At 41.4% G+C, this 22,455-nt stretch overlaps 1 protein-coding gene across 1 annotated transcript in view; it reads left to right on the top strand.

Moving 5' to 3' along the window:
• ankrd13b (ankyrin repeat domain 13B) overlaps positions 1 to 22,166 on the top strand; it is a 32,749-nt gene extending 10,583 nt beyond the window's left edge. Inside the window, exons 2-15 of the mRNA XM_026332147.1 lie at positions 2,784 to 2,919; positions 4,458 to 4,582; positions 5,626 to 5,671; positions 6,155 to 6,298; positions 6,698 to 6,938; positions 9,213 to 9,279; positions 10,160 to 10,241; positions 12,328 to 12,392; positions 13,530 to 13,666; positions 14,842 to 14,999; positions 15,293 to 15,481; positions 16,086 to 16,249; positions 19,158 to 19,234; positions 20,417 to 22,166. Of these exons, the coding sequence (XP_026187932.1) occupies positions 2,784 to 2,919; positions 4,458 to 4,582; positions 5,626 to 5,671; positions 6,155 to 6,298; positions 6,698 to 6,938; positions 9,213 to 9,279; positions 10,160 to 10,241; positions 12,328 to 12,392; positions 13,530 to 13,666; positions 14,842 to 14,999; positions 15,293 to 15,481; positions 16,086 to 16,249; positions 19,158 to 19,234; positions 20,417 to 20,618 (1,833 nt within the window). The 3' untranslated portion in view covers positions 20,619 to 22,166. The remainder of the gene's footprint in view (positions 1 to 2,783; positions 2,920 to 4,457; positions 4,583 to 5,625; positions 5,672 to 6,154; positions 6,299 to 6,697; positions 6,939 to 9,212; positions 9,280 to 10,159; positions 10,242 to 12,327; positions 12,393 to 13,529; positions 13,667 to 14,841; positions 15,000 to 15,292; positions 15,482 to 16,085; positions 16,250 to 19,157; positions 19,235 to 20,416) is intronic.
• The last annotated feature ends 289 nt before the right edge of the window (positions 22,167 to 22,455 follow it).

Below are 22,455 nucleotides of genomic sequence, written 5' to 3'. Positions count from 1 at the left end.
GTGCCATAAAATAAAAAAACTGAAACATGGCCCAAGAAACACTTTTCAGTCCTTGTTGATCTTTTTTCTTCCCTTTCATGTGCAAGGTTTCTTTTCCAAAACCACGTCTTCCAAGACTTGCTATTAATTCAAATGTGGGTTTTTAGATGCTCAGTCTCTGCCTTGCATTGTTTATGTGATGGAAACCTTACTTACTTCCTGTGACTTTCACAATTGTTCACATTAATCCTGTCTAAGCATGTGTTGTCTGCAGTGTCCTCTGAGACACTGTTTGTGTTAAACACACACACACACACACACACACACACAGAGTGCTGAGAGTGGCTCTATTTGCATGTTACACCTGGACTCCGCTCACTGTGCTGTGCATACAAACAAAGCTGACTGTTCACTTTCGTCCCCTGCGTTCCCTCTATTCTCCAGCCTCCACAACTCCTCAGGGACTCCCTCATGTTGTTGTCTCCTTCAGCTACTCCATCTCTGCTCCCTCGCTTCTAACTCTCTTTCTCCTTCTGTTCTCTTTCCCCGCCCCTCCACACGCTGTATCTTTTGCCATGGCCATCACTTGCAACACAATCTGCTGCTCTTTTCTCTTTCTCTCCATCGTCGCCTGTCTTACATGTCATATTTATAGTTGTTGCTGACAGGCAGTTTCTTACAACAGAATTTTCTCTACTCGCATCGTCTCTTTCTCTCTTCAGCGTTGCTTTTGAAAGAACTGTGGAGAGCAGAAAGAAATTGTGCATCAATAGTACATCCATTAACGCACTGAAACCATGGCATTATGTGCTTCTTATTAAATTATGCTTTGCTAAACCCAATGCAGTTAATATTCATGTGGAGTGTGAGTGTATGTGAGGTATCTTTGTGCCTATATTTGCATTATGCTCCTGGTTTGTGTGTATCCAACGCAGTTTTTCTCATTTCCCTTGCAAATAGCAAAAACAGCCGGCCGCAGTAACGGGTTAATAACGCAACTGCTGTGTTGTTCTGTCTGTGCTTAAATGTGTGTCTCTCAGAGCGTAACAGTTAACCTGTGTTGGACAGCAGCTGCCTGTCTTTTTTATTAGGAAATTAACCACTGAGCACAGTAAACATTCAGGCCGGCTTCCTCACATTGAGTTGATTTTTTTGTTTGGTCTATTCTCGGTTGCTTCAAATTTCACCTGTAATATTTTTCCACTCCTTGGATTTAAGGGTTTTTGTGGATCAATAAGGACTCAGTTCTCCCCCTGTATTAACCTGCTCAGACACACAGTATTTCTGATACTGTAAACATTCATATTTTAAACAACTCAAATACTGACATTATTAAAAATAGTCCAATTTCCTAGAATGATTCTTTTACAGCCTTCTTAAGGACTTTAAAGTGCTGAGACACACCACACCTATCTGCAAGACTAATCCTTAATTAGAATTCAACACTGCAACAGACCGACAGCACTGACCTTGGATCAGCTCGGGCCCTGGATAATCATGGCAGTCAGCCGCTCTGTTTAATTGGATGGCAGATCTGAGATCAGTATAGCAAAAGTTGCTGATGTTGAAAGCGCACACTGCAGAGGGAGACCACATGAATCCAGTGGTGCACCCTGGGGAACGGACAGAGAGGGATTGGCAGTTTCATGCAGAGCAGTATATCTAGTAATTGAGCAAATCAAATGCTTTGTGCTGACACACGCCAATTCATTAGATGTATGAGCACCATAGCTCATGAAGTTAGAAACTGATTGTAATTAATGTGGGCAGCAATGCTGCTTGGCAAGTTTAGCAGTATCTCTGATCAATGATGACATCTTACTATGTCTCTGTTACGCAGCAGAATATGGTGCAAAGGGCAGTTTGTCCCATCTATAAATGCATGTGACGCCAAAGAAGACAAAGACATGCAACAGACCACAACTTTCCACTGACTCATCTACTGTTTGTTAAACCATAAAATAACATGAAAAAACGAACGGCTGGGGTTTTACCGAGTTAAGGGTCAAAATAAATGAAGTTAATAATCAGTTATTATGATAGTGATGATTATTAGTAGTAGCAGTAGCTATATCTCTAACAGTTAATGCTCACTAATTAAGCCACAGGGGCTGCTATGTGGATTGTTCAAACTCTGGACTGCACCCAGCACTCACCTTGTCCATTCCAGCCTTTCTATGAAACTAGTGCCTGCTGACTCCAGCTGCATAGTTGGTTTGTGAACATCTGCTTGTCAAACACATATTAAGAAAGTGTTTTTCCAACCTGCCTTGTAAAAGCATAATGCATGAATGCTTTTTCAAAAGCATGGCCCAGTGACCCCATTTTCTATGTGGTTCAATCTAAAACCAGAGATATCAACAAGTTAATAAAATGAGCATCAAAGTGTTTACCCATAGCTGTTTACTTCTACTGCCCACGTTTCAGGATGCAACAGACAAAAAGACGTCCTAAAAGCTCTGGGTGTGGAGGCCTGATTAAAAGACTGGATACTGCAGCCTGTGCTTAGCTGAACTCAATCCATGTTGGAGTGGTGACAGACCAATTAGCGCCTGTCACTTTCTTTCTTCCAGCGTCTCTGTCGTCATCTTCACATTTTGTACCAGTTGTCTCTGTTTCTTCGTTGCCTTCTGTCTGATCGAGAAGAGCACTACAGTGATGGTGTAATTAACCCCAATTTCCTGTCCTCCTACTTCATTTCCATCCTATCTCCTACCTGCTGCTCACTCCTCTCCCTTATACTCTGCAAAACTGACAATTTTTCCTTCTTTCTTCCTCTTCTTCTCTGCTCTTTCTCTATCCAGACTGATTTAGAAACTCTGGACCCCCGTGGTCGGACTCCTCTCCATCTGGCTGTCACTCTGGGCCACGTGGACTGTGCCAGGGTCCTTCTGCAGCACGGAGCTGACGTTAGCAAGGAGAACCGCAATGGATGGACTGGTCAGTGTGTGTGTGTGTGTGTGTGTGCCTCTTGATATGCCACAGAAATACAAGATTTCACATTAATTTGCTCCAGAATTTCAGCATTTTCATGTATTTAGGTGTGTTCATATAGGAAATGTCATTATAACTGGAAATGGTTTATGAATAGCATTTTCTTTTTACAAATTACAAAATCATACAAAACAAACTTATTTTCACAGAAACAGATCAGGACATATAAGAAAATAAGTAAACAAGTAGCTTCTGATTTGTTCCTTCATGGACCGTTATTGGATGAGGTTATTATTTATTAATGCAGAAATGCTGCCTGTAGCACCTTTAGCATTAGTGAGTCCTTAAAGATGTGTCAGAATAACTGAGAAGGTCTTCCAGTTCAAATCTTATTGTCCAAACTGGGCTCTGTGGTTGTTCCTGCTTATGAGCCACAGTGGTGACTAACAACCTAAATGTCAACCACAAAAACCAACAACAAGGATCTGAGTTATTTCTCTTATTAAACCGTCCTGCTCAGTCTAATCGGTGTTTTGGTTTATTATTCAAAGTGAAAATGTAAAAAGTGAAACATTCAGAGACTTTTCTTTTTAACATCCTTGCACAAGAGTAATCCCTGTCATTTGCAGTGTCCCAGTGAAAAGTCCAGTCACAAATAGCCTTAAATTGCCACAGTTCTGGTTGTTCGCCCCTTGGTCACAATAAGGAGACTATAATAATTTATAATGCATGATCATAAACTGTATTTGCCAAATGTTCCACAATAATATTTCTAACTAGCTCTTTTTTAAAATGGGCTCTGATGAGTCTGGCACACTTTTGTCCTCTTAGTGATCTTGTTAGGTTTAGAAAAAGCAAAACACTCATGATGCTACTTCACCACCTCCACCAATAAAAGTGGCTTCTACCAGGCATCTCTTCTCTGCTGGCACGGTGTAACTGTAGACTGGAGTTAGCGCTGGCACTGGGAGACTAATGGAGCATAAATTCAATTAATTTTTTAACCTTGAGACTATATTGGCTTTACTGGGGTCCAATATCCCACCCTCACCGCCTGTTTATTGTCATTTTGTGTATCGAGGCAAATAACTCAAAGCGTTTCGTCTTGATAATAAAACAAGGTGCTACAAGATGTGAGATCTTTGTAATTTTGAATCTGAGCGTTTTCTATTTAGTGCGTCAACTTTATAAATTTGATCAGTTGAATCATCTGAATCGAACCACACGGAGAGTTTCAACTGTGAGTGGGTCAGCATTTACTCACGTTTCCTAATAGAGAAAGAAAATTGCTGTATAATTGCTGAAGTGTAGAACAGCCTGTAAGATTAACAGCAGAGTCACAGCCAGATGAATGAAGGGAGAGCTGCAGTAATTGGTCATTGCAGCTTTGCAGATTTTCCTTTGGCCTACTTCAGTTTCAGCAATTCCGGCTGGCCCCACACTCCCCTTCCGCCATCCCCAATTTAAATGCTCAACTACATAAATTTTAGATGAAGCCTGAGTGATTGGCTCTGTTTTACTCTGTCTCCTTCTCCCTCTTTTAGTTCTTCAGGAGGCGGTGAGTACCAGAGATCCAGAGTTAGTGCGTCTTGTACTTCGTTACCGTGACTACCAGAGGACTGCCAAGAGACTGGCGGGCATCCCCGTCCTGCTGGAGCGACTGCGCCAAGTGGGATTTCACGCAAACACAGACACAAACACTTTGAGGCAAACATGGAAAAACCCACTCGTGTGATCCCCACAGTGTGACTGGGCCCCTAGTTAGGTTGCCACACAAGCACAGAAAAACAAGTCCATACACACACACACACACACAATGTCTGTCAATAGCTGTGAGGACACTTATTGACATAAAAGTGCTTCCCCCATCATTAACCCTCCAACAGCTCTTAGAAGATGTGAGGACCAACCTTAACATCCTTAGCATGATGGTACTGAACTAAACCATCAACACAACCATAAAAAGACACACACACACACACACGGAAAGACAAAAACATAAACATGCACATCATTGCATTTTGGGAGCTTGAAATTTAAATGAATCTTTTAAATCTATGTTTTTGTTTTAGAATAAAATATTCTTAGTTCTGTTTGGAGGTATTAATAACTTTGTTTACTATTTAACAAGGGAAATACCCTCAAAGGATGTGTCTCCTTGTCGTGAAACCCTTATCACTGGGTAATGTGAGTCACCACGATCCCCAGCAGGGGAAAGGTGTGCCGTCCTTAAAGGCACAACAGCAAAAATGGACAATCTGAGACGTTGATGGTTATAATCCAGACAGAGAAGTGCGGAGGTGCAGCAGTTGGTGTTAAAGCTGAACTGCACAGACCAGTAGCAAAGACGCAGGGAAGGAACTCGTGCAAACTCACATGACAGACACAACACCCTCTCACACTTTGAAAACGACAATGAGTACTCGCACTTAGGCGCACATGCACTTGCAAACATCTCACTACACAGCATTCTTCATCTGCTGCTGATCTCACACACATCATCCTCATCTTCATCCCTCAAACCATCAGTTCTATTATTATCCCACATCAGCATCACTGCATTTGTTCACGCTCTTCACTCCTTTATCCCTCTTTTCCTTTCTCTGCCTATTTGTGTTCAAATTCCTCACAAACCAGTTTTCTCTGTCGGCTGCCAATTACTTTCTCATGTGTCTTCCTCTTTTTCTATCTCCTCCTCCACTCTCTGACCAGGCCCAGGACTTCTATGTGGAAATGAAATGGGAGTTTACAAGTTGGGGTGAGTCCAGTCTGCGTCATTCCTGTCCGTAAAACAGCCCAGCACCAACCAGTTAGAGCTAATCCTGTTATCGTCTCCCTCTGGGGATGAAGATGTCTCTTTCTTCCTGACATGCTGAACACTGAGGCTCTTTCTGTGCTGCAGAATGTTTGCCTGGCTTTGGTTTTACAGTTAAATATCTTGTGCTTTACAAAACCACAAGTGGATATATTAAAAAACATGAGTCTATAATGGACTATAATGACTAATTGTATGTTTTTTGGTATACTGTATATTTTTGCTGTTACAAACTGTAAACTATTGAAGTTTCTTATCAGAGCACAGAGCTCAACAACTTCCAATATGGATCAATAAATGATTAACCCTTTTAAACCTACGGGAGCGTCCGCAATCTCATTTGCATATCTATTTTGATATGCCTGTCAGAAAAGTGAAAACTACTACATTAAAACCAGCAAACATCCAGTGTCTGTTTGTCCTTAGTGCCCCTGGTGTCTCGCATCTGTCCCAGCGACACCTACAGAGTTTGGAAGAGTGGTCAGTGTCTCCGTGTTGACACCACCTTGACGGGCTTCGAACAGATGACTTGGCAGAGAGGAAACCGCAGCTTCATTTTCCGGGGACAAGGTATCTGCTCTTCTTTTCCTTTCCTTCAGGTTTTCTATTCACATACAGGGCTTCATTTGGACTGGAGGTGATATGGAGCAAATAATCACTGCAACAGATGAAACTGCACTCAGTCGATTCATCACCCTGCATCATTTCAGTTTGTCTTTTATCTTCCTTCCTCTCCCCACTTTAAATGACCTTTCCGTGGATGTTTTTTGAGTCTCTGCATAATGTCCTTTCTCTGCTCATTTGTAACTGCCTTTACAGATGTTTAATTTGTTCCTTCCTTCTCTGCAGAACCTGTAAACATTTTTTTACATGTGCTTTTTTTATGTTCAGCCTCATGGACATCTGTGTGTTGGAATACTTATGTTCACTAACATCGCCCTCATTTTTCTTGTCATATTTTCCTTCCAGGCTCCAGTGCAGAGGTGATGGAGGTCGACCATGACAGGCAGCTGGTGTTCTGTGAGACCCTGTGTGTCTCTTCTCTCACGGCCCTCTCGCCCGGCCGAGGCAATGGCGGCGCCTGCAGCAGTACTGCAGCTGGTTTGGGTCTTCTGGGGGCGACGACACCCAGTGATGAGCAGGTAGCAGCCAGACTGTCTGCCCCAGTGGTGACCACTCAGCTGGACACCCGAAACATCGCCTTTGAGAGGTCAGACCCAGTGCAGATATACAAGATGTTAAGTACGGTCAGAAAGATGCAGATTTAAGATGTGGGAGAGACAAAATGACTAGAGTTGGGTTTAAATCAAGGAATCTATGGTGTCTGTAGTACCAGAAACAAAGATACATTTAAAATTAACTAACCTATTACTTACATCTCTGAAACACACTACACGTGTTATCATTTAGTGGTGTGATTTTCTTATTTTCCAATTGCAGCTGTTTCATAAAATCTGAAATATAAAGAATGAATGTTTTTGGCCTAACATATCTCGTCCAAAGGGCTTCTTTGTAGATGCTCCACTGTGCTGCAGTGTTTTACAATCATGGAGCTATGAATCTAGCACAGAACAAGCAGATATATCATTTCTCAGGCACTAGCCTTAGTACAAACATGATGCAATTCAGCCACAGGACATGTTCTGCTCTGAGTGCCCTTTTTTCCTGAGTGGAGAAAATCACTCTTTTGTTGTTACGGCTGAATTTCTGTCACTCTTTCTCTGTTGCTATCTCCTACACTACAACCCACGGCTGAGCAGAACAAGTTCAGGCATGTTCTGCGGTTGTTGTCAAAACGCATTTCACAAACTGTAGGAAACACAAAACAACACAGCAGTAGTGGAGAGAGTGGAGACAACACAAGTCATGTGAAGATAATTGCTAGAGTTCATTTAACACAACATGTTACTGATGTGCCAAGAGGGAAATGTCCCTGTAATGAAAATGCATTACATTAAGTTAATTCTAATAAATAATGAAATACACTTTTTCTCAATTAAACACACTTAAAGTCTTTGCTAGAGGAATATTTACTCTTGTGTGACCAGTAACTTATGACAACCACTGTTGTTAAACCCAGCAAAGTTCAGGTGGCTATTCCTGTCAGTCAGTTTGCTGAGGTTATGACCCTTTTCTACTTTTGTTACTCCTACACATGTTTACACGTTTACTATCATGGACTACAGATGACAAAAGCCAAAATACTCCAATGCAAGTAAAATGCACCACTGAGGATGGAGATGGAGAGGTGGATACTGTAGCAGAACAAAAAGACATGTTGAAGACGGGACAAGACATAAAGTGACCAGAGAAAACATAAAGAGCGGTCGAATAAAATGGGAAGAGCAGGTGGTTGGTGCAGGCAAAGAAGAAAGAAGTAAAGACACATAAGAGGGTACAACTCCTCTGACTCTGGTCAAGTGAGAAATTACAAATCACGGGACAAGCAAAGTTTTTAACTTGCAGAGATGAAAGTGGTAAAAGGATTGATGAAGGGTGGAATAAAAGAAAGAATGGTGAAAGAGATTTAGAGTGATGGAAATGAGGGGGAAGAAGAGAGGCGACAGAGATGGATGATAAGAAATGGAAGACATGATGTGAGAAATGGAGAGAAAGATGAATGAGACACAAAACTATGGGGGAAACAGCACAATAAGCCAAAAAAGGGGGAGTCGATGGCATTGGAGGCAGAATAAAAAAGGAGAGAAAAACAGACTGCAGACAGAACCAGTGATAGATGGGTCAATCATGTTAAGCGACAGGAAGTGAATGTTAACTGAGAAAAAGCTAGAAAATGGAGAGAATGACAGAGAGAAGTGAGCAGTGAGATGAGGAGGGCGGGGGGGGGATAATCTCCTTGTCAGACTTGTACCTCGCCGTCACCTCTGTGCATTTTCTTTGGTCAGCACTCCTGTCGACTGTACACGCCAATAATCTATTTATGATGCTTTCGAGCAAACCACTTTGTCAAGCATCCCAGACAGGACATCCACCTCTGGACTTAATACATCTTTACGCAGCCATGCACAAAAACTACAGCACTGCAGTTTTGCTGTTTTAGGGCCGGGCTAATGACGACGAAGTTTAGAGGACCCTCAGTAACTGAGCTGCAATATAACTTCAAAATTCAGACAGAGCTAATTTTAGGGGACGCTGGGGATGAAGACTGAGGGTCTGTAGCCATGCTGGCTGCTCCAATGAGGCTGCACTTTGGCACAGCCATGCTTCAAGTAAAAAGCCGAGGCCAGCTTGCTAACATTCGGATGTTACTATTAATATGAAGGCATAATATGAGGGGGGAACACTCATAGAGTGTTGGCCTAGAAGGAGTTCAGTGATGTGAATATATCACCAAGCTGTGATATGCCTGACTAACTTCAAACAAGGACAATGACCGAAATGTTTTCATGTTTTCATGTCATCAAAAACAGACCAGTCAAACCCGTAGAGCACTGACCAAGGATTTGGTAAATCTGTGTTGCAGGAATAAGACGGGCATCCTGGGCTGGAGGAGTGAAAAGACTGAGACTGTGAATGGATATGAAGCCAAGGTAGAGCACCGGCTGCTCAGACAGCTCACTCATCTCAGTGTCCAGAGAAACCACAGCTGTCAGAGCTCAGTTTTATATTCCCTGAAAGCCCACTTCACTTGAATGGTTTAATTTCTATAATGATTCATTCCCAAAGCTATTTTAAAACCATTGCACTAGACATCTGACGATACAGTCATCTACATTTTGAAATTGTAACAGGAGAACTTCAGGAATATGTTGTTTTAAGATTATTTATCTTAAAACACAACAGTGTAGATAAACTCTTTACCCTCCCGTGCATCTCAAACCAAGTTTTAAAAAAAGAAGTCTATTTATCATAGACACAGGCATTACTGTGACCCCATTTGTTTTCTTGATCTCCTACAGGGATCGATGGGAGACAAGTGTCAGACACCCAGGACCATCTGTCACTAGTGGTTTAAAAGCACTTCAGCCACACTCTACAGTAAAATAGTGCAGCCCGAATGCATCTATTTTCTGCATCATTGATTTAGAGTTACAAACGTAAAACAGACAACTCCTGTTGAGCTACTCTCTATGTTTTAGCTCTTTTTTTCTCTGGTCCTGGTCCAGTTTAAATACAGAATCAGCAACCTGCTCAATTTTTAATGAGTGTTTTCTTTTGCGATCACTAATGAGGAATTCCAGTATTCTGCTGTCGGCTGCAGCAGCAGACAAAATCCACGTTTTGATACGCTTTTGTATATTTTTGAAACGTTGATTCTCACAAAGCCTTCCTGATTGAATTGATTAATTCTTTATTATCATTATTCTTAGAATTATTATCATTACACATGCAGCAGTGGGGTCCCAAACACTGAGGACGCACAGCCAATGTCAACAAAAAACAAGAGTGAACCGTCTCCTGCTTTTTCAGGTGTATGCAGCCTCAAATGTAGAGCTGATCACCAGGACTAGAACTGACCACCTGTCAGACCAGAACAAGAACAAGACAAAAGGTGAGTCACTGTATTTTTACCACTGTACTTCAGTGCCAAATGAACATTAGACATCACCTCTTAGACCTTCAAGGAATCCCAAGGTACAGCTGCATCCCAGCTGCAGCAACTGAATTTTCCATTATCACCTCAGTGCCGCTGTAACCCTGCGCCTGAGTGCTACAACATGTCTGATAAAAGAATCACTGGTGAGTAATCCCTCTCACCTGAGCTCAATGAGCTCACCCAGAGGCTCCAACTAACAGCCCGTAACATTTGCTCAGTGGCTCCATCTGGTTTTCTGGTTGAGATCATAAATCAAACTGGATTAGCAGGCTCCCCTCACTGGACTATCGCTGCTTGCCAGGATCAACCATCACATGTTTCAATGAGAGCTTCACTCTTCTAGGTCACATTCACTATCTACACTGATAACATGCAGGAGGGAGGTAATCATGAAAACCACACCGACTCCTGCTGAATGAGTGATTCACTCCTTTTGCCCTTCCCTTGCACTACTTCCATCATTTTAGTAACACAGTTAAAAAAAAAAAAAGGGTTATATACAGTGCCCTCCACAACTATTGGCACCCCTGATTAAGATTGGATTTTAAGCTTCTAATAAATTCATTTTCTTTTAAAAAAAAAAAAAACAAAATTCAGAAAAAAGAGAAAAATCCCACCTTTAATTGAAGTACAATTATTCAGCGAAAAGCAAAAATAACATTAACAAATAATTGACTTTATATGAAATCATGTTGTGCCACAATTATCGGCACCATTGATCTTAATACTTCGTACAACCCCCTTTTGCCAACAAGGCAGAACTTAATCTCCTCTAACTTCTCACAAGGTTGGAGAATACAGAGAGAGGGATCTTTAACCATTCCTCTTTGCACAAGCTTATCAGATCATCCAAGGTCCGGGGTCCTCTCTTCTGCACTCTCCTTTTCAGTTCACCCCCTAGGTTTTCAATCGGGTTGAGGTCTGGGGACTGAGATGGCCATTGGAGGAGCTTGATTTTATGTCTGCTGAACCATTTTTTAGTAGACTTTGCCACATGTTTTGGGTCCTGCTGAAAGACCCAATAACGACCAATTTTACCACATCTTAATCAGGGGTGCCAGTAATTGTGGAGGGCACTGTACATATATCTTCAAAGACACATACAGAGTCAAACAGCAGCTAAAGACAGGTCAGCTGGCAAAAGGTCAAAATGTGGACACTTGTCTTACAAACCACCTTAAGGCACAGCTGACAATAGCAATTGATGGACCTTTGTACTGCTTTAAGCACTCACTCAGTTTCTGGTTAGTATGGACTACCACAGTATCAGAGCCACTTGCTAACAAACTGCTCATGTTTTCTCTGCTCCTTATAACTAAAAAGCAGCAGCTGTTCAGTGTCAGTGTTGTCACTGCGTTGGCTTTTAAAGACTCTTCTAAATCAGCTTTTCACTAAGAGTGGTGGGATGCTATATAAACACATTTTCTGCTAAGGGTGGAACGATTTTGGTTTTTTCCTATGATAGATTTTAGGTTTTATGGAATAAAGTGAAATACTTCCATGCACTAAACACGGTTTAGCAACATCTGAATCAGAATCCAGTCAGTTTATTAAAGTCCCTGTCAGTAATATCAAATCACAACCACAAAGTTGTCCTATTCATAGTTTAATTATTTTATCTACAGATGTGTTTTTTTTAATTTTTTTTATTTTTGACTGCTGCTTAGTGATAGATATTTAATGCTATCCAGAATTATCTGAGATTTCAAGCCAAGTTTTCAGGGACTTTGAGGTTTAAAGAAGAAAGAAAATCCCCTGAAAAGCTTCAATTAATAAACATATTTTGATCAGTTCTTTCATAATCTTTTGGGGTTCCTGGTAGTCTGAAGAGTCTTCCAAGTACTTGGCATATTCAGAGTATGGGGTTTCACAAAGTTGTTGTGGTACAACCAAATTAATGCTAGAAAAAGGTTCTGCTATTTAAATTGCTTTTAAAATGGTGATACAATGCTCCAGTCTATTCCCATATAAAAGCATAATTTTGATAAATGTTTAGTTTAGTAAAATACTGGGTTGCCTTTGTAATTGTGTGCCTGAGCAGGTGGGAAGACTCCACTGCAGAACTTCCTTGGGATTGCTGAACAACACATGGGGCCTAACAACGGGGTAAGTCAAAAGTTTTATTACATATATCACCTAAAACAGCATGTTTCATATTTTGTCAATTCTCATATCATCTTTAAATGAAAAGGATTGCCTTTCTTAGCAGGTTCATAAAACATAAACAAGTTTAAAACTGATGACATGCTATACAGACACTGACCTATGGTTGTATGTTTCACTGCTGACTTTACGATTGGACTGAGAAAGGCTTTTGTAAGCATCATTATAACCACCTAGTGAATAGTAATTATAATCTGCACTGTGAGAACAGAGCTCATCAGCTTGAATATTAGAATAAACTCCATCACCTCCCCTCTTTAGATAGACAGGTAGTGTAGTTATCCTGGCTGCTGAGTCCACTGTGTTTGCATGCCCCTAGAGTAAAATCACCACTCAGAAGCTCTAACCTGCTCTCAAATATTAAGTTTGTTTCTATGACTCATACCTTCGTCTTTCTGCATTCTGACGTTTCACTTGCTCCCCCTCACCATCACCTCTGCTCTCTTTGGTTCTCTGTGCCTCTGTCTTCCTGCACCATGCCACTTTTTGCTCAGCAGAATATTTTCTCAGTTTGATGTTTGCTCTGTAGATATTTTGTGCAACTGAAAAGCTGGTATGTAGCTTGGTTTCAGTTTTTAAACCCTAAATTTCAAAGGGGCATTGACTGTGATTATTGCCTGCAAACATAAAGAAATGAAACAGCGTGGAAAGAGTGTTCTCTTTCTTCACATGTCACTGCAATGATGGCCTGCATTTGACAGATTTCTTAAAGTCACATTCAAGAATTGATATGTGAAGCTTCTGATTAGAGTCCAGCAAAGCAGCAGACACATCTACAGTAATGACATAAAATGCTGGAATAAAAACACTGTTTTTGTTCTCAAGATTGGGCTTGTGAGGAGAGCTTTCTCATTCTGCTGCTAAAAATGTCAGGTCATAGGAAAGTCTTGAAACCCTCATAGGTGATGAGTTTTTTTGATAACAGAACAAACAAGTCAGACATCTTTGTACTTCGTAAAGTAATCTTAGAGTCTTTTGACCAGTGCTGACATTATTATGGCAGAGTTTAGGTTTCACAGTCTTCGAACTGACAACATGTGGTTAGAGGAGGATTATTTATTCATTATTTACATTCCACAGGCTCTGGTGACCCAGATGTCGAGCCCCGTGGTGACCAACCCATCAGCACTGACGGCTGAAGAATACTTCAACCCCAGCACATCACCAACTCAGAGGGACATCGGCCACCCGTGCCAGCTCACCACCAAGACCCAGAGGTGACAGAGACTGACAGGATAACAGACAGGCAGCCGTGCATACAGTGAAGTCGCCCTCCAGACTCACCATCAATTGCCAGAGCTGACAAACTGATGGACACAGAGTAGACAGGCTCATAGAGGCAGAGTAAAATCAGCTGCCCGTGACAGCTGATCACTAAGATCCTGGTCCTGATCCTTGGCTGTTTAATCCAACAAAACAAACTAACAATGAAGGAATGCTGCAGTGTCTCTTACAGAGTGTGAAGAAAAGGCAAAAAAACACGTATGAAAAGATGAACTCAAATAGGTGCTCAAAAACTCCGTGGAATCTTACAACCAAATGAGAGGATCATTTGAAAGCTTAGGTTTTTTGTTATTTTTTGTAAAGCGGCTACTGCTATTGGATTTTTCAATGTCCTGACCATTAATCACATTGTCAGCCTGTCTCACAAATCAAGCCAGCAACAATCCAACTTCTGTCAAATCAGCAGCATGTGTTCATCTAGCACAATTTCTGATGTTGGTCCATCTGTCAGTTTATATCTATGTTGAACGCTGTTGTTCACACTACTAAAATTAACGTTTAAAAGGTTCGTGTATGGCAAAGAATAAACATACATCACTCGTGGCTCCTACTGTACTGAAAAGTACCTACTCAAAAGTAAGAACTAAAAATTCCCCCAAAACAGCGTTCTCCTAAGAACTATTATAGTTCTCAGTTCCTGTGGTACAGACACATAAAAAGAGGAACTTCCTCCAAAGTTTCTAAGAACCATGAAAAAGTTCCTCTGTTCCGAAAACACCTCACATTATGCTACTGGTGCTCAAGCATGCCTCACACCTCCCATGCAATAGTTCCACACCCACATTAGAGGTCCTGCACCCCACTTGATGTAGTAGACTCTTTTTTGACACTCAATAAAAAGTGACAGAACATCATCAGATTGGAGTCTTTGAGCTTGCAGAGCTGCCCCTCAATCCAATTCATTACTGGACAAGTTCAGCTACAAGCCTCAATTCACCTCTGCTCAGCAGGTTGTGGACTGTTTTTGTTAGTTGATGTAATCCAATGTCTTTGTGCATCTCTGACTAAAGAACTAGTCGCTTACCTGAGGACATTAGTTGCTTCAATTAGACAATGAAGACACTCTTCCTGTGTTACTTGTGTGACCACAGTGTGTTCTCGTCTCCAGGTTTAAAGCCAAGTTGTGGTTGTGTGAGTCCCATCCTCTGTCCCTGGCAGAACAAGTGGTGCCTATCATCGATCTTATGGCGATTTCAAATGCCCTGTTCGCTAAGCTGCGTGACTTCATCACTCTGCGCCTGCCGCCTGGCTTCCCTGTCAAAATCGGTGAGTGCTGTGAGAGGGAGATGGATGGAGTGAGGAAGAGCGGGAGATTAAAGCTATGGATGATTAAATAAAAGGGGATGATATGAGAATGAAAGGTGAATAAATAGAAAGATGGGTGGAAAGAAATGAAGACAGAGCGAGAAAGGCAGTAAAAAAGAAACAGAGGCATGTTTCATCACCAAAAATAAAAGCGCTGATATAAGAACATGCATGGTTAACTGGATGATGATAGAGATGCAAAGGCAATTAACATATTACAACAAAAGTCATTGTTTCTCTTATGCTGTTTACAGAGATCCCTCTCTACCACATACTGAATGCCAGGATCACCTTTAGCAACCTTAATGGGTGTGAGGAAGGAACAGGTGCCCGTGGTGACAACGAAGTGGGGGTGGAGGGGGACAGACCGAGGGACACCCGAAGGACAGACACCCCATCTCCGGGCAGTGACTCCTCCAGCGTGTCCAGCTCCAGCTCCACCAGTGCGAACACACTCCACACACACACTACCGAGTTTTCTGTTGAATTGTCACCTTCTATCTTCATTCATCTTCAGCTGATGATTAGTCTTAGCTGTAAAATTTGATATGCTTTAGAAGTGTTTTATAAATCTTCACCAACATTTACTACAGAAGCAGAGTCATACTTCAGCAAACAGACTTTACAGTTGCATGATAGAATTATGGCCAGTATTTATCACTGGCCTTGAATGCAATGTTTATGTTTGTGTTGTGTGTGAGATTATGGCTTACTTTCATCATCCTATCACTTGATCAGTATCCCAACAGCCATGTTTAATTCTGGAGCCATGCGAAAGGGAAAGGCAATTTATTGTGGGAGCGCACAAAACCTCTCTGGAAATCCTTGATGTTATCTTGCAGAAATGCACTGACTTACAATTACATACACAGAGATGGCTAGTGGATTTTTTACTATGCAGGGAAAATTATCTGTTACAACTCTCGTCCTTTAAAAAATTGCTATACTTTTTTACTTTTCCAGATTTTAGCCTGCTGCAGTCTTCTTTACTGCTAGATAATACTCCATTCCATCTCTTGCCCTTTGCCTTCCCCCTGTGTGCTGCAGTGTCATGCCGAGCTGGAGAGATTCCCCCATGTGTATTTGAACCCCCACCTGGATACACCATGCTCGGAGGCAAACAAAGAGACAGCATGAGGGAGGAGGAGGAGGACCTGCTGCAGTTCGCCATACAGCAGAGTCTGCTGGAGGCTGGCTCTGAATACGATCAGGTGGGCTGACTGTGGCACTCCTCTGAGGTTATATTCTGTCCTGAAATCAAAGAAGCCAGGAAGACATTTTAAAAACAAGACACTGTTTAGTTAAAACTTTACTAAGCCCCAAACCACTTAGCTGGGGAAGCTGGTACATCTGTCAAGCTTACAAGCACATAATGCAGGTTATATTCATGATGGTGGCAGATTTACCATCCAAGTATTTTTGCCTACAGTAAACCCACATGTGGGTCCTAACAGGCCAAACTGCTGTGTGCCCCACAGTGGGATTAATGTGGGTTTGCCCACTGCGGGCCCACATGGCATATTTGCTGGGTACTAGTTAATGTGAACCATGAGCCATAAGCCATGCTGTTTGTTCCTTAATATGCAAAATATATGCAGAACATTTAGTAACCACTTCCCAAACCCCCGACCCTCAGAGCCCTCCCCTCCATGCCAAAACAGTGACAGAAAGCTGAAGCTGAAAAAATAAATATATTATAACATTAGCATTGAAAAACACAAACATCAACTGAAAATCTGAAGACTGTCACTGCCAAATAAGTTTGGCATTGAGAAACACCGACATCAAAAAAAAATGGAGAGCTACTGTAATTATTTTCAACATTAATACATTTTTCAATGCCACTATTTTTCATTTCAGCACAAACGTTTCAATGCCAATGTTTTATTTTTCAGCTCCGGTTTTGTTCCCAGTGCCAAAGTTCAGCTGTCACTGTCCTGGCTCCATACACACAGACATGGAAATAAAGAAGAGGACTGTTTACATACTTGTGTGAATGCTTCCCTTTAAAGTTAACGTTATAAAACACAGACCCCTAAGGAAGAGAAAGAGCCCAGCACTGTTTTGGTGAACCCAGTGATGAATGAATAATAATCTTACCTAGCGTTAAATCAGTCGAAAAGAAGGCCGGAGCAGCTAGCTAGCTAACGTTAGCTCACACTGTGCATTAAGCTACTACTCAAAGTAGCAAGCTAGTTAGCCGACCATGCTAACCTTTATGATTATATTCGAGCAGACAAACACATATGTAAATTAACTCCGTACATTTTTACATCCATAATACATTTAAATGCAGAGTTTCCTTCATGTTCCTGCCCCACAACGAGCAGATTCAACAAATGGCGGAAACAAAAGCTGGACACACCTGCCCCTAGTTACGGTTACTAAGCCAGGATTGGACAGATTCAGACAAGGGAGGGGCTTAGCAACTGTCAATTACCTTGGAAGTTCAAGTACTAAATAATAGAAATAGAAAAAAATAGGAAAAAATAGGAATAAATAGAAATAAAAATAAATAGAAAAGTTCATATGAAGCTTCCAGGATTTAAAACCTACCTAGTGCACATTGAAGCAACAGATGCACCAATAAATGAAGTGAGACCAGAGAAAACAAACATACTGAGGTACCAAAAAAGCAACTGGTGTCAAAACAAAAACAATCAATACTGAAGAGAAATCAATAAGTAGAATAAATTACCTGTGATATGTGGAGCCCAGTCCCTGTTTTATACAGCAGTGCTTCTGGATAGGTGCTGTTTTTAAATCCCACAGATCCTGGCCCTGATAGACCTTGGCCTTCTTCCAGAGGTACAGAGAAGTATAAATAGGTTAAGATGAGAAAATACACTCAGAGTTTTCTTATCTTAGATACAGGAACAGAACATAGAGGAGAGGGACAAGGTCGCAGCTGTGGGTTTATGCTGTAGTTTGTACAACCATCTCCTGCAACCTGCTGTCCTGAACTATTGTACTGCTGTTTCAAACAATGCTGAAAAAGGGGATGACATGTTTCATCACGTTTTTAATTCTGAAGCTGGACAGGCGTTAAAGGACTGTACTAGTGACTTTGTACATTTTACAGCATTAACGGCTGTGCAAGCCAAGCTTAGGTTATTATTGGAATATGTAGAGGAAAACACATTTCATTATAGGGAGATGTGATTTTAGTCACTTCTTGCATTATTGTTTCTCTTTTGCTGTTACTGAGTTTGATTGATATGCTGGACATCAGAGTTCCTATCATCACTTGAACGCACTAAAATGTGTGTTTTTATGAGTCTGTGCTTGCATCACTTTACCAAATAAAAATAACTTCAACATTTATAAGATTAAAGATTTATAAATATCTTATTTGTCCTGTCTGAACTAAAATTCATCATTTTCTAAGTAAGGATCAGACAGGAGGTTTGTGATTATGTGATTACATTAAAAATTGTTGCAGAGTTTGTGCTCTTGACTCCTGACCTCTGAAGAGTTGATGTCAGGTGTGTGTGTAACCAAACCAAGTCGTGACCAAACCATATTTAGTCATTTCAGTTTTTAATTGTGGCGAAATTAAGAATCGCATTTGTGATTAAATGATCATAAAGGAATGTAGACACAACCTAAGAATCAGGGGCTGACTGCTTAACTGATCATCCAGCCTTGGATAGGAAGTACATCTGAAAGTCATCAGTACTAAAACAATGTGTTGCAAACCATGCAAAATCACTCACTATGAAATAAGTCACTATTTTTAGGTACCGACTCAATGTAATTGTACATACTACCTTTCAAAGTACATCAGTAGTGAAGCAGCAGAATGTTAAGCTTGTTTTTTAAAATGTACCCCTTGTCAATGATAATAGCAATATCCATGGCCTTAATATTATGTGTGTGTACTAAAGAACCACAGCCAGGATCAGTTTAGTTTACATTCAGTCAGGTCATAATTCGTGTATGTGTGTGTGTGTGTGTGTGTGTGTGAGGGTTTTCAGCATATGTTAACAGGAAAAAGTCTGTAAGGAGGAAGCAGTTGTTTCAGATATCCCATCACTGCCTCCATCTGTCCATATTGCTATTCTGTCTATCTACTGTCCTCGGGCTCTGACTTCCTGTTGGTCTATTCTTTTTATCTAGGTGACCATCTGGGAGGCACTGACCAACAGCAAGCCGGGAACGCACCCCCTGTCATGTGACCCAAGTCGTATGGAGAGGTCAGACTTAGAACATCTTTTGTGACTGTCACCTGTCTTCTTCTGCTTTGTTTAGCTTTTAACCCATTTTTTCTGCATTGTACACTCATACAACAAATCTACCCCCAACTATATGATCAGGGAATCAGCCCTACAGATAAAAATGGATAAAAGTGTCAGGTGTTAAAAATGAACAGGGACTTCCATTTTCAAAACAGCTGTAGACCTTAAAAAGAGTCTATGACCCTCAGAGCAGAGGAGCTATATCCTGCCATTCCTTTTTCCCATATTGTGTCTGACTTCCTCAGAGTTCTGTTATGTTGTGTTATTCCTCATTGTCTTGCACTTTTCCATTGTATTTTTCCATCCCTGACTCACATCCTGTAGTCAAGTGCTGTCTTCCCCTACTTTATTCTCCTATCCATCCTGCTATTCTCCTCTCTTCTCTTATCTACAGCGCTGTGATATGTGTGTGTGCATAGAGAGAGGGGGACGGGAATGGAGGTTGTGGCACAGGAACATGGAGGATGAGATAGTTTCCTGCTTTCACAGTTGACAGTGCTGCTGTTGACTTCAGCCTGTTATAATTATAGTGTTTTCTTTCCTATTTCCAGATGAGTGAATCGATTCCCTTTTTGACCCTATTCTCCCAAAGTTATAATGTCAGAGAAACCATTATTATAGACTGTGCACACATAGCATACTAATACTTATACTATTCCAACATTCATCCATCATCTAGACGCCCTTATTCCTAACCCAGGTCCCAGGGACCTGCTGGAGCCTATCCCAGCTCTCTTTGGGTGAAAGGCAGGGGTCCACCCTGGACAGGTCCCCAGTCCATCACAGGGCCACATAGAGACAAACAACCTCACACACTCACACTCATTTAGGGGTCTATACCAAAATCATATCTGTTTTTATCATGTCCTTTGAGACATGTGAAAAGCAAAAAAGGCAAATGGAGCCTTGGCTGTTTTACCTGGATATGACGTTAAACAAGCAATAGCTTTTTATGGACTCTTAACTGTTAGCATAACTTTAAGCCAAAGGAAATCAAATAACCGTTACAAGACTAACTTACGCCTCTATCTTGAATGTGTCCAGAAAATAATATTTTCTAATAATATTTTCAGTCACAGAGCAGGTGCATCAACCTGTGCTCCTCCTTTTTTCTTCCTCGTTTACATTTTCTCACTCCAGGACCCCCCAGCACAAGCCACGCTCCACCTCCAGCCTCTGCTCCACCCCCTCCAAGAAGCAGCCTAACACCTGCAGCTATGACGAGCAGCTGCGGATCGCCATGGAGATCTCAGCCCGGGAGCAGGAAGAGGCGGAGTTTAGGCGGCGACAGGAGGAGGAGGAGCTACATCGCATCATCCAGCTGTCACTAATGGAGAAGTGAGAACAGGGTGGCTCAGCAGGGGGTCCGAGGGGAAAGGTCTGGACCAAGGACACATGGGAGGAAAGGGAAGTTCAGGCTACCTTAAAACTCCAAGCACACTCTGCAAGTCAAAATCACCTTTGTGGTTTCGTATGAACAAACATGCCTTTCTCTCCCATCACCTAAGCCAGACCTGTCCCAAGAAGCCATACGGTGATGCGGCTGTCCAGCCTCAGATGGCCAGTGAGGAACATCAGTTTCCTCTTTCTGGTGCCACATGGTACTTTCCTTGACCAGTGCCAGTTTACAACCAACAATATGTCCAATACAACAAGTTCAAAATGCCTACTTGGATGAGTGATTTCTGGTGTGTGTGTGTGTGCGTGTTTGTTTCAAAACCAGCTCTCCGCACAGCGGCTAATAGATGATCTTCTGTCCTGAAACCTAGTGTGTTTGGCCAACTCTCTGCTCCAGCACTAACACACACGCTCACTTTTTGCCACTGAGTTGTGTGATTTTCACTTGTAAATGTGATTGTGTGAAAGGGGCAGTGACAAGTCAGGACCAGCAGTGTGGAGAACACTTCAACCTTCATTAAAGGTCGGTCAAGTTGAGCTGAATGTCGACAAACCATCTGACTTCCTCAGTTTTTAATGAAAAAAGTTAATAAATAAATGAAAGAGACTGGTACATTTCTTTTTTGATTTGCACAAAATCCAGATGTACTGTATTTAGCTTGTGGGTGGATCACATATATGACTGTTAATGGATATAAGTGATGAGTTTGAGCACAAAGTAAAACTCAGGCCAGCTCTAGTTTCAGCCTGATGTTAGACTTGCTGGAGCACAGCTGTATGATGAGACTACCAGATAAACACTTTGTGCAGTAGCTATACTATATGATTAGTTGCAGGCCTGTGTGTCATACAAACACTAAAGGGACAATGCTTGTGGTTTTTGAGTCGATTGCAGAACAAAAATGTTATGGAAAGAATTGTCTGTATATTTGCATCTTCTCACCTGACATGAGTGGAAGATTTCTGTATTTCTGTGTAGTCACCGAGAAGTAGGCGTACAATATTTCAGCATGGTCTGCACCCATGTGAGGTTCTTTTAGTCTGACTTGAGGCTTGCCTGGAGCTTTGCAATATCAGACAATACTCTCTGAGGGGAAATGTACCCCCAGAAGAACTGCTGCAAAGGCTACTGGGAGCAATTTTTGGTTTTACTGCACCCCAATAGTAAGTTAGCTCCTGAACACAACATGCTCAAAGCCAAAGCGAGTGTAAAATCACCATGAAAACATCAAATGGGCACATTTGGTTCTTGGATTGGAAAAACTTTTCAGGCTCTAGATCCTATAATAGAACATAACTCAATATTGCAGCACTCAAGGCTAGGCAAACACAGACAAACCTGTTGTTTTATTTGCTAGGGACTGGGAGGACAGGGAGTTTTTCCCCCTTTCTTTTTTTAAGTTTCTTTGAGAGAAATGTAAAACTTTAACACTCCAATATCAGCACAAACTGAGGAGAGCCACCTCCCTCTCCTCTGTAATTCATAGATAACCTTGCCTGGTTGAGGAGGAAAAAATTCTTTTCTTTTTTTTTACTTTTTAAAAAATGTCACAGAAAAGAGATACAGCGAGATGTTTTCATGATGTATGCTTGTACGTGAATTCTGATGATTCAAATAAAGAAACATCTTTTGGAGCAGCAATGTACCACAGAGTTATTCTTTAAATCCTTTTTCAAAGTATAGACAGCTTCAAATCCCTTGACCCACCACATAAAGTTGCACCTGCACTTTTGTACTGTAAATAAAGTTTTCTGGTCGTCTCCGGTGAGAGACAGTGACT

Source organism: Mastacembelus armatus, chromosome 13 (assembly GCF_900324485.2).
Source record: "Mastacembelus armatus chromosome 13, fMasArm1.2, whole genome shotgun sequence".
Classification (NCBI taxonomy): domain Eukaryota; kingdom Metazoa; phylum Chordata; class Actinopteri; order Synbranchiformes; family Mastacembelidae; genus Mastacembelus; species Mastacembelus armatus.
The sequence above is the reverse complement of the archived record's forward strand: the minus strand, read 5'-3'. Positions and strand labels throughout refer to the sequence as shown.